This window comes from Convolutriloba macropyga, chromosome 11 (genome assembly GCF_964194025.1).
Source record: "Convolutriloba macropyga chromosome 11, txConMacr16.3, whole genome shotgun sequence".
Classification (NCBI taxonomy): Eukaryota; Metazoa; Xenacoelomorpha; order Acoela; family Convolutidae; genus Convolutriloba; species Convolutriloba macropyga.
This window is the reverse complement of record NC_134478.1, coordinates 30,067,120-30,085,471: the sequence shown is the minus strand read 5'-3', so window position 1 is coordinate 30,085,471 and position 18,352 is coordinate 30,067,120. Positions and strand designations below refer to the sequence as shown.

The following is an 18,352-nucleotide window of genomic DNA, read 5'->3' as shown; positions in this document are numbered from 1 at the left end:
ATACTAATGCCAGCTAGCAATCGCTCTAATGAACTTTTATAACCCAATGCACTATGACTTAATGACCGGGTTTATATGTTTATCCTGTTTCTTTTGATCTTTTGACTTTGCTCTTTTGACTTTGACCGTATTCACTATTTTACATAAATCAATATGTGAAAAAATTTAAAATCCATTCATTTGAAACAGTGAGTGAAGTAAGTCAGAAGTCAAGCGTGAAAATTGTGACCTATGTAAAACGAAGGTAAAGCGAAATAAAAAAAACATAGCAGGACAAGCCCTGACGTACAATTCAAAGAATTTTCATTGACTAAACAAAAACTAGACCTAGAACGGACAATGAGTGAATTGGGAAAACCATTTCCAAAAAAATCAGATCAAGAAAATTTTTAAAACTGAAAATCAATGTCAAAATGCCGCATGTGGACAAAAACCACTAGCGAAATGAAGATTTGGTTGAAACAAAAAATTTGGCCTATAATGAACAATGAATGGATCAGGAAAACCATTTAGAAAAAAAATCCGATCAAAAAATTGAAGTGAAATTGCCGCATGTGAACAAAAAACCACTAGCGAGAAAACAATTTTTTGTTCAAACACTGTTTTCTCACTCTGCTTTAAATCACGCCACAAAATCACTCGCTTTTTCGCTCCACTTCCTGTTTCGGCGTGACCAAAATCACTACTCAAATTTGACTTCAAAATCTGTGTGACGGTAGGGTTGCGGAGGATGGAGGAGAAGGGGTCCAAACCACCGTTGGAGAACGGTGGGGTTGGCTGGGTGCGTGCTGGGAGGGGGTTGTGAGTGGGGGGAACCTAGGTCAAAATTTTGGGATTAAGAACAGCCATTAACACCATGAAATTGTCTGAAAACAATTTTGGTGAATCCCTTCGTCGTCGTGACTGGTATAAGGCGTAAGCCTCTAAAAGCTCTTAATGCTCTCTGAGCGTTACCTGTTTATCCCGTTTTTGAGACTACAGGACTAATTTAATTGCTAAAAACTTCGTTTGAGAGCAATTAACAACAATTGAGCCCTCCAGAAAAGTTCAGAACGAAATACTGATAACTATTACCAAGTAGGTAATATTGAAAACAATCTCAGAACACAACTAACCGAAATAAAATTTCCTCTTCCTCTAGTTGAAAAACACCTCGTCTGAAAAAGTCTCAATAATCACATTAATTAGATCAATAAGCCATCGACTAATGACATATTTAGCCCAGAAAACAAACAATGAAACATAACCGACTAAACGTCGGAATGGCTCTCGAACAACTAGTGGGAGCTCTAATCAATTGCAGTCTGCTTCAGTTTGGTGGGGGGGGGGAGGAGGGAACCTAAATGGGATTAAGAAGTTCAATAGCGGGCTTCAAATAAACACATTAGAGGTTAACATATACCACTATTAAGATTTAAAGTTAAAATGTCACCAGTTTCCGTGCACTTTTCATTTGAATTAGTATTAAGTATTAATTAGTATTAGTACTAATTAAGTACTAATTAGTATTAGTTTCATTAGTATTAAATTGCCGCCAATTGAATTCAGCTGCTTGAAATTGTGATTGAAAGAAAATTTTAGATCACGCGAAACGAAGTCAAAATTGTCAAGCGAAAATTTTGCATAACAAAAGACACACATGTTTACAATAATTGCTATGAACTTCGTTCAAGAGCAATTAAAAAGAAAATTAAAAAGAAAATCAAGAGCAATTTCATCACATAAAAGAAGTGCAGATCTGAACAAAAACCTGTTTAAAAAATTAAGATCATTTGTGAGAACATACATGCTCACGGAACGATAGTAGAAGTAGTAGTATTAGTCAAGCACTAAATGTCTTTGATATTATGCAGTACAGGAACTGTTTCACTGAAAGAAAGTATAAAACGAATATCGAGTTATAATATATAATAGAAGAAAAGGGAAGTCTTCGTCCTCGTACTTGTTTTCACAAAAATGTTAGAAAAAAATTAATTACAGCTGTTAAATTTCTAGCATTGGCAATCTTGCGAGACTGATGGTCTAAGATAAGTCCTCTAATTATTTTCTTGCATTGTTTTCACGCAAGTGCAACAAAATGGGTTAGTTTATGGGAAATATTTTGTTGCAATGTTGCAAGAGTTAATAAAAAAAAATTGACAAAAATGATGTTTTGGGTATAAGAGGAATCAACCAAGAATTAGTTCTTGAGTTAGTTCTAAAAATCAAATTTGGGAAAATGTTATCTTCAAAGGCTAGGATGAAGATAGTTAGTAACGTAATGGAGACACCAACTAACTTCCAGTTAGTTAGTAACGTAATGCAGACACCAACATTTAAAAAAGAGCAAAGTATAGTTTTATCATCAGGTAAATTGAATGAATGCAAATAGTGGTTACTTGTTCCTTCATATCGTTTACAAACATAGTGAAAAGCAGTGGTGGCCGTTTTCAGCTTTGAACCGATTTTCACTTGTTGTGTTCTGTTGGTGAGAACAAAGTTGACAGAATGCTGATTGAACCTTTTTCTCTCGTCTTTGTTTTAACATTACATGTGCAATTGAGTCGCTTGCTTTTGATAAATCTAGAAAAATTGTAGATGTGCGGTTATTCTCATACCCATACTGTATTTGACTCAAAATTTTGTTTTTTGATAAGAAAATTGAACATTTATTGAACATTTTTTAGGTCAGTTAAAAACGTTTCAATTATTTTTAATATGCAGAGAGTCACAGACTTTTTTTCTGTAATTAGAAGCATCTTCGCGATCCCTTTTTTATAGATAGGTATAACATGAGCAATCTTTAAAATATCTGGAAATCATTCTTTTCGTGCAATGATTAACTGCAAAGGTGAGATGAGGTGAGATGATGTTTACACTATCTTTTAGCGCCCAAGCAGGTAATTTTGATGGTCCCAGAGGTTTCTCTTCTTTTCATTTGGTTAATTATGTTTTGTACTTCAATTACAGTGCTGTATTGAAAACTGAATCCTTGGTTTAGCTAATTTAATTATGGCTATATTTTTTTGGACTGGCGCCCGTGTATACTCCTAAAGTAACAAATCTTTAATAAAGAAGATTAAGGTTTCTTTCTGGTGTCAGTAATGGTGTTTCCAAATGAGTTTTTTAGGGAAACATACGAAAGCCATATTCAAAATCACATAGGTTTGTAAGCCTACAAACTTATGTGATTTTGAATGACGCCTTTTGGTAACACAGCTTGATTAAGACATTTCAATGGCTCAATGAAATGTTGATAAAGTGCTCTTTACTCACTTGACATATTCGAGTTGAAAGTTCTTTGGCAGTTGGAAATCGAGCTGAATGGTGGCCAGTTGGTGATCTCTCTTCATTGCATCTTGGATTGTGATGTCAATCTTTGGTCCGTAGAAGGCACCATCCTCTGGATTCAGAATCCACTTCATTCCATCTCCAACTGAGTTACAATGCGCGTCCAGAGCCTCCTTCAATTGCTAAAAGTAAACTTTTTTACCAAGTGGAAACAATACCAGTTACGTCAACCAAAACTTAACTGAAAAAGTCAATATTACTATTTTTAAAATCGGACAAAATAACAGCCCGGATAAACCGGGTAATATTTTGTAAAAAAAAGTTGGTGATAAGCATGTACGTCCAAGAGTTCATCTGGCGTCCTGTTATCGTTATGCTAACTGTTGTCCTGTCGAATGAACGATATTCAAAGGTTCAAGGACAAATTCCCAATCCCTGCCTTACTGCTATACGGGCAAGAAATCTTCAGGACGGAATCTCCTGTAAAATGCCTTTAAAGTTAAGTAAGACAGCGTGAACTAACCGACTCAGCCTCATCCCAATCCTTAATCTCTCCCATGTACTTCTTGGGCCGAGTGGACAGATTGAGTTTGTAGGTGAAGCCAAATTTGGTGTACACGAAAGACATGAACTCTAGAGCAGCTTCGATCTCGCTTTTCACCTGATAACAAAAACGAAACAAATATGCACAGAAAGCGATAACGGCAAATCAAACTAATATCTATCACACCAACTGGTACCAGAAGGCACTGTTAATTTTTTGCTGTCAAGAAATTGAAATTTGGGTCAAGACTTATTCATATGAGTCTCAATTCTTTGGCTCATAATTCATCGCAAACCGCCTGCCTTCTTATAAACGGTAACATAACACGTGAAAAAACTGGATTATTTGAAACATTAATCCAAAGTTAACTTCCCAAAAGTTAAACTCAGGCCTCTTGTAATTTAAGCTTTGATTGGACCTGGCATTTATTAAACAGAGTAAATTAAATTCAACCAAACTCATGCTTCCCTTTGAAGCGTGTAACCAGCTATCGGTGAGATGCTTAACATGCTAATTGTGAGAAAAATGGGACCTGTTCGGGAGTGCAAAATATATGTGCATCGTCCTGCTGGAATCTTCTCACTCTTGTCAGTCCAGTCAATGCCCCCGAGAGCTCATTCCGATGCAACACTCCGAAGTCAGCCATTCTCAACGGCAACTCACGCCACGATCGCGACCTGCAAACATGCAATATGTTCATTTGGTTTTAACAATATTTTCTGTTGATCAATTTTCATTACACACAATACAATGATTACTTCAAAAAACGGCTCACGCAATAGTTAAAAATAGAAAGTTCAGTTTGACTATTCGTTTAATGGTTAATGTTGTTTGACTTTGTGCTGATGTGACGACATTCATCATAATGTATAAAGTCAACAATCACTAATACAAGCACTAAAGAATAAGCTGATGTTAGTTTGGCCGACTATTTTTGCATTTTTTTCAATTTTTCCTAAATTTATTGATAATGCCCAATGAGAACAACAAAGAAATCTCTCAAATCACAGATGCCGTTTTTAAATTTCTTCAGTTTTCAAAATAAATGCCAAGAAAACTCGCCCTCCTCATGAATATCACATCTTTGGCGACGCTTTAGATCTGTGATAAAATCACTAATAGCGGCTTGCTAAACAGATCAGCCAATTTCACTTTCAATGAAAGACTCCATATTTTTATTCAAATATCCTGATGAAAAGATAGCAGCCACCTCATTCCAAACATGACACAATGGCCAGGGCAGTTCATAGGCTTGAGAGCGAACTTCTGCTCCTCCACATCTATCTGGAACATGTCATCTGAGTAGTGCTTCCAGTGACCACTTGTAATCCACAGTTTGCTGTTGTACATGTTGGGAGAGATTACTTCTTGGAAACCACGCTTCCTGTACTGCTTCTGCAACAATTTAAATTTTTGAAATTACAAAATAATCAATTAAATTCGGAAGAACTGCTCCCAAACGACGGCCACGCATGGCATATCGCTTTAATTTCACAATGAGATGTTTCGAAAGATTGTTGAAAGTGTATGTCACGCCCCTATTTCGTTCCTCATAGTTACGTGATTATTTTCCTTTAAATATCCATAAATAAGTGCTTTAATCTAGTTCATATTCATTTAGTTTCAAGGCCATATATAGCCAGTATTTCCATCTAGGCCTGTAACCCCTAATTTGTTTATGTTTACAAAAAACAACCGCAGATTGACAGTTTTACTAGTAAACATATCAAGTGCCTAAAAGCCTCAATATTTACTTTTTTTGAGTTTCTTGAAGATAAATTCGCATAATTAGTAAATAACTTCAAGAGAGATTATGTACTTGGTGAAGTAATTATTCTGATAAAGTAGGTGCTAATACGGAACTTGTATATGTACTTAACAAACATCAAGAGACGTACAAAAGCCGGAAATTGCCCAACTTGTAGATCAGTAAATATTTGCGAAGGACCAATACAACTCAAGGTACAGCCCTGCGGAACTTACGATCACCAGAACACCGGAGAACCAGCCTGACAATCAGTTGATTAACATCTTTGAAAACTTGATATAACTTGCGAACTTCGTGCTAATAATTATTGATTAATCCTTTGCTGTAATAATTAAAGATTGAACTGGAAATTCTCTTGAAAACTTCTAAGTTTCACAGACTTTGTTAGAGTAGAAGTTGAGACTAACAAAACTCTAAAATACAAAGCAAACTAGTGGATATATCATGCATCCGAACCGCTCAGTAAAAGGCTGTTACTAGCTAATTTTATTTAAAATATATCCGCTAAAAATCGCACTGTGAAACATCTAAATAAGTCCTTAGAAATGACGATAATTACTTCAAGTTATCTCTCAAATTTACCTCAATAACATCGTAGATTCATACTCTAAAAATCAGTGCGTAACATGGTGACAGGAGTTATTAACTGTTTTCCAATTTAACGAACCGAAACTCTGATTAATTCTTTGACAAATTCGACATTTTCCTTCTTTCTTCCGACATTTTCCTCTTTTGCTTTTTCTTCATTACCTTAAGAGCCTCCAATCATCCAGACCAGCTTCCAGGACCTTTCCGAGCAAGACGATAATGCAGAAAGCAGTAACAAAGGAAAGAATGGGTGGAAACTGTGTTTGTGTCTTTGTGGACAAAATGCAACAATAATTCAAAAGTGCTTGAGTGGACAATAACTGGAACAAACTCAACCACAGCCGCCACAACGGACAAAAACAACACAGGGTATTTCCAAACGAGGATATTGTGAGTAAATGAAACAGCAATAAAACGCAAGCTCAGATAGTAAGCGCTTTCTACTCTTCTCTTTATAAATCCATCGTTATTTATGTGCTAGATAAAGATGATAAACGTGTAGCAATTAATTGGACAGCGAAAAGTTTAAATCAAAAAGCTCGCAAATTTGGCCTTATTCGTAACAAACTTCATTCTGATAGAGATATTAACCTTGACAACATCATTACTGATTATCATATAACATCAGAATAAGCTAAATTACTGAAACCATCACTTAAACATTAACTAAAAGAGGGCAAAACTAAAATTTAAACAGAATAATAAAACAATTATATTTAAATTCCCCACCCAGCTCCGGAGGTTAATGAATCAAACAGTGACTTTGGTCATAATGCTGTTGCCTATCTGAGTGCAGCTTCCACAAGGCCTGTGCGGTCGTGGTCCCCACAAATTTTCCTAGACTAAGGGGCACTCTTTAGAGGTGAGACTTCGGCGGCCCATACGGCTTCAACGATATAAGTCTGACGATTCGACCGCAGCTTTAGGAATAGGCTTATTAGCAGCCCTACTTTATTATTTTCTGAACGAATGGTTTCAGTAGTTTCTTTTCTGACATTCTTGTGCTATTTATTTAACTGTTTTCTTCTCTTAAAACCCCTTAATCTCTCCATTAAGTTAAGTTAAGTGTGCTATTTAATACTTTAGAACGAAAATATGACTGATTGAACGATAAGTATATAATCTAAACGGGTAAAAAGCAAAATGGCACAAGCCAAAATCAACATCACACCCTTCTCTGGATCAGAAACGGACAATTTTAACGAGTTTGAACAACTAATAACAGGTGCAATCGGAGTTGCAACAATCGCAGCCGCGCAACAAGCGAACTTTTTGCAATTACATTTAAAAGGAGACGCTTTACGATACTTTCTAACCCTACCAGAGGCTTCCAGATTAGATTTTGCGGATAGTATAACATACCCGGCAGATTGCCGGAAAATAGCCGCCGTTGATTCCAATAAGCATGATTGGGATTGAAATAACAGAAGATATTGAAAAAAAAAGATTTTTGTACAAAAACATTTTTTTAAGTCCGATTTATTTTGATGCCATTTCGTAGTTGATTATACTTCTGTTTCTTAGAGAGAGGCTACAGGGGCTACTATCAATAACAATAAGCATTAGAGATGGTAACTAATACTTATAAAAACGACGTTCAAATAGCGGGCATCTAAAATTGGGCTTTATGGGTTTATCCCGTTTCTATTTCTGACTTCAATTTTTTCTACTGACTCTGTTCATTTTGAATTGCTTTGCTGAGCAACTGATGTTCAAAATCACTTTTAGCAGAATGAGAGAAGAGAAAAACTAGCCTAGAGAAGTCAAAAAGATTTCACGCAAAATGTTGAAAAGGCGGCAAAATGAGGTAAAGCGAAACATTTTTTTATTCGACGAAGTAAAAAAAAAAAAAAAGGAGCGCTATAATAGCCGGCTGAGAAGATGAGGGCGGCTATTAAACAGCTCTAAGAAACAGATTCACACAAGACGACTTGATAGAGATCAGAATAAAGTTGGAGAACCAAAAGTTCAATCCAAAAACTGATACAGTAAAAAGTTTCTTAGTAAAGTTAAGAACAGAAGCAAATAAAGCATATCCACCACCTGAAATAGTAGTAGCACCAGCAGGAGTAGGTGACCCAGAGGCTCGTAGATTTTAAAGAGAGACAGCAGCAAAAGATTCTGCCCTTCAGATGTCAGAAAATCGAAAAAAACGAGCATATAGAGCGCTTCTTCATTAAGTCTATGCCAAATTGGCTTAAGCCTAAACTGTTAGAAAGGCCAGATACTGATACAATTGATCAATTATGCACCTTAGGTAGCCAACAGATTGCAATAAGGGAGATGTGTAACAGAGAAGAGTACTTTGATGATGGATTTAATGAAATAACCGAATCAAACACAGAAAAAATGTTAAAAGCAATAACTGTTATTACAAATAATCAAAAAGAACTCGAGCAGAAATTTGAACAGAAAGTAGCACCTAAAAATGAGCCACCAGAACAAGGCCCAGTAAACATCTTCACACCAAATTACCCTCAACAAGTCTACAGACAAAGTTAGACAAAATTTCTGCCCGCAATATCAAAACTATCAACCAAATTATCGTCAATATCAGTCCAGTTATCGTCAATTTCAGCAAAACTATCGGCCCCAGCAACAGTATGCCCCCCGTGCTAATAATTACCCGTGCTCTAAAAATCAGTGCGTAACATGGTGACAGGAGTTATTAACTGTTTTCCAATTTAACGAACCGAAACTCTGATTAATTCTTTGATAAATTCGACATTTTCCTTCTTTCTTCCGACATTTTCCTCTTTTGCTTTTTCTTCATTACCTTAAGAGCCTCCAATCATCCAGACCAGCTTCCTTTCCGAGCAAGACGATAATGCAGAAAGCAGTAACAAAGGAAAGAATGGGTGGAAACTGTGTTTGTCTTTGTGGACAAAATGCAACAATAATTCAAAAGTGCTTGAGTGGACAATAACCGGAACAAACTCAACCACAGCCGCCACAACGCACAAAAACAACACAGGGTATTTGCAAACGAGGATATTGTGAGTAAATGAATTTGTAAAATTAATTTTGGTGCTTTATTTATGTCAATTTATAAAGAACAAACTCTCCCCGCTATTAATAATTGTCGCGCTTCCCCCAATTTTGTTGAACATATTGAAGGGAACAATATTAATTACACCCACAACAGCAAAAAAACGCAAGCTCAGATAGTAAGCGCTTTCTACTCTTCTCTTTATAAATCCATCTTTATTTATGTGCTAGATAAAGATGATAAACGTAGCAATTAATTGGACAGCGAAAAGTTTAAATCAAAAAGCTCGCAAATTTGGCCTTATTCGTAACAAACTTCATTCTGATAGAGATATTAACCTTGACAACATCATTACTGATTATCATATAACATCAGAATAAGCTAAATTACTGAAACCATCACTTAAACATTAACTAAAAGAGGGCAAAACTAAAATTTAAACAGAATAATAAAACAATTATATTTAAATTCCCCACCCAGCTCCGGAGGTTAAGGAATCAAACAGTGACTTTGGTCATAATGCTGTTGCCTATCTGAGTGCAGCTTCCACAAGGCCTGTGCGGTCGTGGTCCCCACAAATTTTCCTAGACTAAGGGGCACTCTTTAGAGGTGAGACTTCGGCGGCCCATACGGCTTCAACGATATAAGTCTGACGATTCGACCGCAGCTTTAGGAATAGGCTTATAAGCAGCCCTTCCTTATTATTTTCTGAACGAATGGTTTCAGTGGTTTCCTTTCTGACATTCTTGTGCTATTTATTTAACTGTTTTCTCTTAAAACCCCTTAATCTCTCCATTAAGGTAAGTTAAGTGTGCTATTTAATACTTTAGAACGAAAATATGACCGATTGAACGATAAGTATATAATCTAAACGGGTAAAAAGCAAAATGGCACACGCGAAAATCAACATCACACCCTTCTCTGGATCAGAAACGGACAATTTTAACGAGTTTGAACAACTAATAACAGGTGCAATCGGAGTTGCAGCAATCGCAGCCGCGCAACAAGCGAACTTTTTGCAATTACATTTAAAAGGAGACGCTTTACTATACTTTCTAACCCTACCAGAGGCTACCAGACTAGATTTTGCGGATAGTATAACAGCTCTAAGAAACAGATTCACACAAGACGACTTGATAGAGATCAGAATAATAAAGTTGGAGAACCAAAAGTTCAATCCAAAAACTGATTAAGAACAGAAGCAAATAAAGCATATCCACCACCTGAAATAGTAGTAGCACCAGCAGGAGTAGGTGACCCAGAGGCTCGTAGATTTGAAAGAGAGACAGCAGCAAGAGATTCTGCCCTTCAGATGTCAGAAAATCGAAAAAAAAAACGAGCATATAAAGCGCTTCTTCATTAAGTCTATGCCAAATTGGCTTAAGCCTAAACTGTTAGAAAGGCCAGATACTGATACAATTGATCAATTATGCACCTTAGGTAGCCAACAGATTGCAATAAGGGAGATGTAAAACAGAGAAGAGTACTTTGATGATGGATTTAATGAAATAACCGAATCAAACACAGAAAAAATGTTAAAAGCAATAACTGTTATTTCAAATAATCAAAAAGAATTTGAGCAGAAACTTGAACAGAAAGTAGCACCTAAAAATGAGCCACCAGAACAAGGCCCAGTAATTATCTTCACACCACATTACCCTCAACAAGTCTACAGAAAAAAGTTAGACAAAATTTCTGCCCGCAATATCAAAACTATCAACCAAATTATCGTCAATATCAGCCCAATTATCGTCAATTTCAGCAAAACTATCGGCCCCAGCAACAGTATGCCCCCCGTGCTAATAATTACCGAGAGTTTAGACCACAATTTAACGCCCCTAGACCATTTTATCATAATGAACAGCCACAAACTTGGACTGAACCTTCAAATAGCCCCCCATTTGTCCATCCAGCTTATGTTAATAGACCAGTTTATCCCCTACTAAAAATACCCCTGCAAATCCTCTTCGACAGGGAATAGTTTATGATAGCCCAGCGCCAGCACAAAACCGATATGGTAGTCAACAAGCAAACCAGTTTAATCGTGCAAGTATTCCTCAAAATAGAACTATGAGAGGTATGAATTACCCATTTAATCAACAAAAAAACTAATAAAGCCACCCAACTTTAAAAAACAGAATAAAAATTATAAAAACTCAGTTAATTATTATAACGAAAGCACGTCTAGTCCTAGTTTAGATAAAGTAATAGAACCAGTTTATAATAAAAAAAACAAAAAGCGTAGAAAACGCAAAAGTAATAATAATAAAAGTAAAGTGAATAATTCGGTGCAACCCTTAACACAAGTACCTCAATCCGCACAAAAGCCAGTAACACATGTTCAGCAATTATTCAGTATTGTCACACTTTTAGGCAGAACATTATCCTATGTTAAAACTAAATTCAGAATTAGAAAGACGCGCACTAATTGATACAGGAGCATTTGCACACGTGATAAGCCGCAAGTTTTACAAGGAAATAATTAACACAAATGTCAATTCAATAACAGAAATAGAAAAGCCTGATCTAGATAAAGTTAAAATGGCAAACGGAAATATAGTGAAAATTGACAAAGCAATTAAAGTTACATTTAAATTGGGCACACAAACATTCACAGAAGATTTCCTTGTTTTAATTGTCACAACTCCTGTAATATTAGGAAACCCATTCTTCGTTAAACATAAAGTTAGCATCTGTCCAGTACAAAGTTACATTAAATTCCCTGATCAAACTCTGCAAATAAATGAAATAAAGCCAGAAAAGCAACCCAGAAGAGTAGTAAAACGTAAAAAATTCGGAGTTTATACACAGAAAAAGCAAGTCTTACAACCAAATCAACAAGCAGTATTAGAATGCAAACTTTACGACAAACTAGAATCATTCACTGATCTTTGTGGGGTAATAATTCCAAATGAAATCTTTGAAAAAGATAGCGAAGTAATATTAACGTCTTCTTTAAGTAAAGTTGCTGAAAATAATATCCTCTACATCTACGTCCTGAACATTACTGAACACCCAGTCACTATAAATAAAGCTGAAGAAATAGCCAAATTCTCATTCTTAACGTCTGATCAAGCTGAAAAATTGTTAGAAGTCGATCCACAATTAATAAATGTTGCAAAAATGAGTGAAAATTACTTAACAGAAATAAATCAACTAATTCAAGTCAGAGATACGTCAAAAAGAAAAGCTCAGCCAACAATACCAGCTCCAGAATATGAAAAATTTGGGTTCCCAACGCCTGAAACGTGCCCAGATCCGACAAATTTGTCGCCCTTGCAGAGAGAAATATTTGAGCAACTGCTAAAACTAGAAATGGAGAAATTAGATCCAAAGGGTAATCATCAGGACAAAATAACCTTTTTGAGCAAATTTCCGTCAGAAAAATCGGCCCTTAACGATAAGCAAAAAGCTGTATTAGGCGAATTACTAGTTGAATTCAGTGATATCTTTGCAAAACATAGATTTGACGTCGGATATAACAGATTTGAAAATAAAGTTAACTCCAGAAAGAAGCATACCAATTTATGAACAAGGACTTCCAACGCCTGTCCATCTAAGAAATGAGCTACAAGTAGAACTAGCACTAAAGCATTACTACGGATTAATAACAACTGTCCCAATCAAGATATAGTAGTCCCCTTTTTGCACAACGAAAGAACTCAGGAAGACTTAGACTATTAATTGACTTGAGAAAAGTAAACCATTTGTTGAAAAACGATTACGTGAATACGAATTTCCCGATTTCAAACATGAGTGACGCAATAAGCTACTTTGCCGGGAAAAAGTTGTTTACGAAACTTGACTGTTCTCAAGCATATCACTGCGTGCAAATGGCAGACGATGTATCAGTGCAACTGCTAGCATTTAACTTTGCTTCGAGATCTTATGCTTATAAATGTCTTGCACAAGGATTGAATAAGTCAATAACAGGATTTAGTTCCTTTATTAGACGTTACTTGGACCCATGCTTAGCTTCAGGAAATTGTACCCAGTTTATGGATGATATCGGAAATGCAGTAACAAATTTTGAACAATTGGTACCCTCTTAGCGAGAAATATTTATCTGTATACGTCAATCCGGACTGAAACTGTCGCCCGAAAAGTGTGAAATAGCAACAGATACAATGAAGTTCCTCTGAAATAACATCAGTGCAGAAGGAATATCACCAGAAAAAGCAAAAATAACGAAATTTCTTGATAAATTCAAAATGCCAAAAACGACAAAACAAGTAAAGCGTTTAATCGGCTTCACTCAATTCTTCCGTAATTACATACCTAATCCAGGTGAGAAACTAATGTCATTTTACAAGCTCCTGAAGAAGGATGCAGTGATAGAAACTACTGAAGAACATGTAAAAGCATTAGAAGTAATAAAGAAGGATCTAATGGAAGCAACGAATGTAACATTGCGATTGCCAAAACCAGGCCTACAGTATGTAATTCTTTGTGACGCTAGTTTCCACGGTGCAGGTTTTGTACTAATGGTGGAAGACTACGTAAATGAAACAGGAAAGAAAGAAAAGAAAACATACGCTCCCGTATCGTTTGGATCGCATTTGTTTAATGCAACGCAATTAAAGTTTTCAATTTACTACAAAGAGTTCCTAGCCTTGTACTATGCACTGGATTACTTTTCGCACTACATTTGGGGATCAAGTAAACAAGTAAATATACTCACTGACAACAAAAGCCTCACACAATTTCAGTCAAAAGTAATACCGCCATAACTTTGGAATTGTTTAGACCGAATACTCGCCTTTAATACAGTAATTGCCCACATTCCTGGACGCGCTAATTACGCTGCAGATTACCTCTCCCGAATGGAGAATGACAAAACAGCAACAATGTCTTTAAAATTAGCAGATAGAATTCCAGTTAAAGAAATAGAAATTGATACAGAAGCACAAAATCCTGATATTGAACTGAATGTATTACTTGATACTGAAAACTTTAGTGATGAAATTAATAGTGACGAACTTGATGTACTTAAAAAACTCGGCTTCTATGATGAATACAAAAAACGACAAACTAATTTTCCCATTACAGAAATTCAAGGGCTATTTAAACTTAAAAGAAAGCAAGAAATAAATTCAATTGAGTACCCAAATCCATTAGATGAATTCCCAGACCTTACAGACAACTTAATTAGTCTCAATTTAGCAGAAGAGCAGCAAAAAGATGCAGACATTAGAACAGCAATAAGCTGGATTCAACAAAACAATCAACAACTAGTCTTAAAGTATGCTTCAACCAATTTAAAAAGGTATTACAAACATTTAAACAGATTAATTCTTGAAGGGAATGTCTTATACCGGAATTTTTATGATGATACTGGAAAAGTACTTCATAAACAATTCTGTGTACCTAAGCATTTGTGGAAGGAGACTATATATAGGCTCCATAATTCACAAACAGCAGATCATTTAGGCATCAAAGCAACAATTCAGGAATTTAGAAAGCAATTCTATTACCCAGGTTTCACCGAACATTTCATTAGTTTCATCAAAAATTGCCTCACTTGTCTCCAATTAAACAGAGTTCCAAAAAACCACATCACACCAAAGCTGCAACCAGTCAGTTCACTACAATCATATCCGGGAGATAGTTTGAGTGGAATAGATGTCTTCACAAATTATCTATTTGCAGTTCCATTAACGAATGGATATGCTGACACAGTAGCCCGAGTACTAGTAAAGGTGTTCTTCCAACACAGCTACATTCCTCAAATAATACTTAGTGACTTAGGAACAAATTTTACTTCAGAATTAATGTCAGAGTTAGCAAGTTTATTAGGAAGTAAAGTTGAAACATGCCTCACTAAAGCACCCTCAAACTATTGGAGCAGTAGAACGATCTCATGGACCATTAAAAAGAATATTGAAGCTCAATACTGAGGAACAATGGAAAGATTGGCACAAATATGTTCCTCTGGCAACATTCATTCATAATACTTCCTATCACTCAGCGACAAACTGTTGTCCTTCAACCTTATTCCATGGCAGAGAACCTATAAAGCCTCTTGACATTAGGTTCTCCAGAAAAGTAATGGATGCAGTAGCAGTAAATTCGGATTTTGTAAATGAACTGCAAGATGCCATGATGCAAAAGTTTGGGGAAAACAAAGAAAAACTGACGACTGCATACTTGAAGTACAAAAAGTATTATGATCAAAAGGCCTCAGCAAAACCGATTCCGGAGAAATCATTCTGTTTACTTTTGAATCCTAAGCTACTAGAGCAATCAACTGTAATAGCTTCTCAAGTTCAGAAATGGCTACCGCTGTATAAAGTGGAAAAAGTCCTTACTGACTCTAATTACATCATTCGAAAAGAAAATACGAATTACAAACAATGTGTTCATCGCATCCGATTGAACCCAATTAAACCAAGTGAAACTCCTGAAGAACTCGAAGTCGTTAAGCCTGTAAACTTTCAACCTGATCCATCGAGAAGACAACACATGGAACCGGAACTATTTGATAAACATATCCCGGAACTGATAAACGAACAAGAAAAGGAGATAAAACAATCCACAAAAGTGAAACAAGACCCAGTCAGAGTGACCATAAATGTTCCCCTAGGTGGACCATTAGCAGGACCAGCAGCAGCAGCACCTCCAGCAGTACCACTGGCCCCATCAAGGGTAGTAGCACCAGCAGTTAGACCACGAACAGACCCAGTACATCTTCCGGTGTTTGATTCTTCAAGTTCAGACGAAGCAATTCCTAATTTATTTGAAGAAAATAGTAGTTCAGACGAAAACCTAGCTGACCTGAACCTAGATGCAGAACAAAAAATAGCTAGAATACAGGTTGATCAGTTAATTACTGACGAAATCAGACAGCAAGAACCAGAAGTTCGTGTTCCTCTAGTATCATCCTCATCAGATGATGAAATGTTCTTACCAGCTCAACAACCTCAGCCATCAATAGTACCATTAGATATTGAATCGACTCCAGAAACACGCGAAGAACAATTTGCGTTAACTGACAGAAAATTAAGAGCTCGACCTTATCACCCTAAACGACAACCAGAGAAAAGTGCCTTCAAATCACCTGATTATCAACAGAAGAAAAATGTACAAGGATTCAAAATAACTAGAAAAATTTGGTTACACGATGAAGATAGAACAAACCCTTACATCACCAACCAAGTTATAATATCAGGCAGTCCTAGACCGAAAAATGCACGTGCTAGACTAGAACAAGAAGAAAAACGTGAAGCAATAAAAGCATCAGCACAAGCATCAAAACAGTCAAATACACCAAGTAGAGAGAGACAAAATTAGATCAAGTTAGAGCTAGTATAGCAAAATATTCAGGGAAAAAGCCCAGCAGTTCAGCAAACAGACCAGTAACCAGATCTCAAACAAAAAAATTCTTCAGGCTCTTCAAATCAAAACTCTTCAAATCATTTTAGCCAAGAAATAAATGTAACAAATCTAAGTTCACCAACGGATATCTTATACTCTCCTTACTCTTTTGCACACTGTATATTAGCAGACCTTGCAATGGCAAGGGGATTAGCCCGACAAGTCAAAAGCGGGTACCCAGCAGCCCCAAGTGCAATTAGACTCAGATATCCACCAGATATTGGCTCAGTTTTAATCTACTTTGACCCCATTTCCGAACGTTATATCTTCAGTTTAGTCACCAAATTCAGATACTACCACAAACCCACATACGAATCTGTATTAGCAAGTCTTTATGAACTGAGAGAAATAGTAATAGATGCAGGAATTTCACACTTAAGTCTTCCAAAACTCGCCAGTGGCTATGAGAAATTAGACTTTAACATCATTTTTGAGCTTATATGTCAAATCTTCGACCCATAACCATCAATATCCATTAGCATGTACAGACCCAGTACAGTCTAGCAGTACTCTCCATTTGCCCCAAAAGCCCAACAAGCCTGAGCAACTTAGCCCAAAAGTCCAAAAATCGCCCAAAATTGGAAAAATTTCGACCTTAAACCCCAGTTATTTTGAGATATCTCAAGAACTATTTGTCTGAACTTGGATTAACCTATTGTTCTGAAAAGCCCTCATCCAGTAGAAGCAATCCCAGCTATAATTGACCCCATTTAGCCCATACTAAGTACCAAAAACTTAGTCTAAAATTGACCCTTCCGAAAATCCTACGTTCACCTCAGAAAAACAGTCATAAAATTGTGAAAAAAGCCCCCATCATTCCACACTTTTGAGCTGCAGCATTTTTCAAGCCGAGGAACCGACATGCAAATTTTGAAGCGATTTGGAGAGCTTTAAAAATCGAGTGACGCTGGAGCCCCCGATTTTTGGCACTTTTCGAATCCGCTCACATTCAATCATAACTCCTACAAAAAACCTCCAATTGACCCATTTTATAGCCCTAAACCATCCTACTGCTCACGCTTTTTTCCTTGTGCCCAAAAATCCCGTCAAAAATCAATAAAAGTTGAGTTATGACAAAAATGCCGAACCCTACCAAAATGCGTTAAAATTGATAAAAATGTAGTGTAAATTATATCCCAAAAATATGCCAAAAACTGTCCCAAATGCCTCCAGCAGCTACTCCCAGCTTCCACCTACATGGTACAACCTCAAACAACCATTAAAACCCAATATTTCCAAGTATGTTGAAAAAATGACGAAAAAACGAAAATTGCACTTCTGCTTCAATCCACCGCTTCAAAAATGTTGTCATTTTATTTCCTACCTGACCCGATAAAAGCCACCTATACCCCCTACAACCCTGGTGCATCCCCCCACTAGCCTTGTAGTACCATAAAAACTAGTCCCAGCTCATCACAGAATCAACCATGAAGACAAACCCAAATAAGCTCTGAAATTGCCACAATTTTGTCAGAAAAAATTCAGTTATTTCCAACTAGAGTCAAAATTATTAACTTCTGACAGCAATTAACCATACCATCGGCACTCCCACGTCTATAGCTCTCAGAATATGCACTCCCAGCCCCCTAGTGCCAATACAAGCTGAGAAAAGACTACCAAAGTAGCGAAAATAACAAAAAATCGAGTGTAATTTCTGAAAAAAGTGATCAAAAATGCATTCAGTCAGCACTACTCATAAGCAGTCCAACCATAGCAATATCAGCCACTTTGAACAACTTTTTCATAGCCTCATAGCCAATAACCTATCCCCTATCTGAGCCTTTTCAAAAAACCCAGGTTCACTGCAGCAAAAACGTTA

At 36.5% G+C, this 18,352-nt stretch overlaps 1 protein-coding gene across 1 annotated transcript in view; it reads right to left on the bottom strand.

Annotated features, from left to right (window-relative positions):
• Nucleotides 1–18,352, bottom strand: part of LOC142349627 (threonine--tRNA ligase 1, cytoplasmic-like) — a 110,972-nt gene that overhangs the window by 18,246 nt on the left and 74,374 nt on the right. Inside the window, exons 11-14 of the mRNA XM_075401327.1 lie at nucleotides 5,025–5,209; nucleotides 4,347–4,491; nucleotides 3,794–3,931; nucleotides 3,256–3,452 (exon numbers count right to left, since the gene is read on the bottom strand). Coding sequence (XP_075257442.1) covers nucleotides 3,256–3,452; nucleotides 3,794–3,931; nucleotides 4,347–4,491; nucleotides 5,025–5,209 — 665 coding nt within the window. The remainder of the gene's footprint in view (nucleotides 1–3,255; nucleotides 3,453–3,793; nucleotides 3,932–4,346; nucleotides 4,492–5,024; nucleotides 5,210–18,352) is intronic.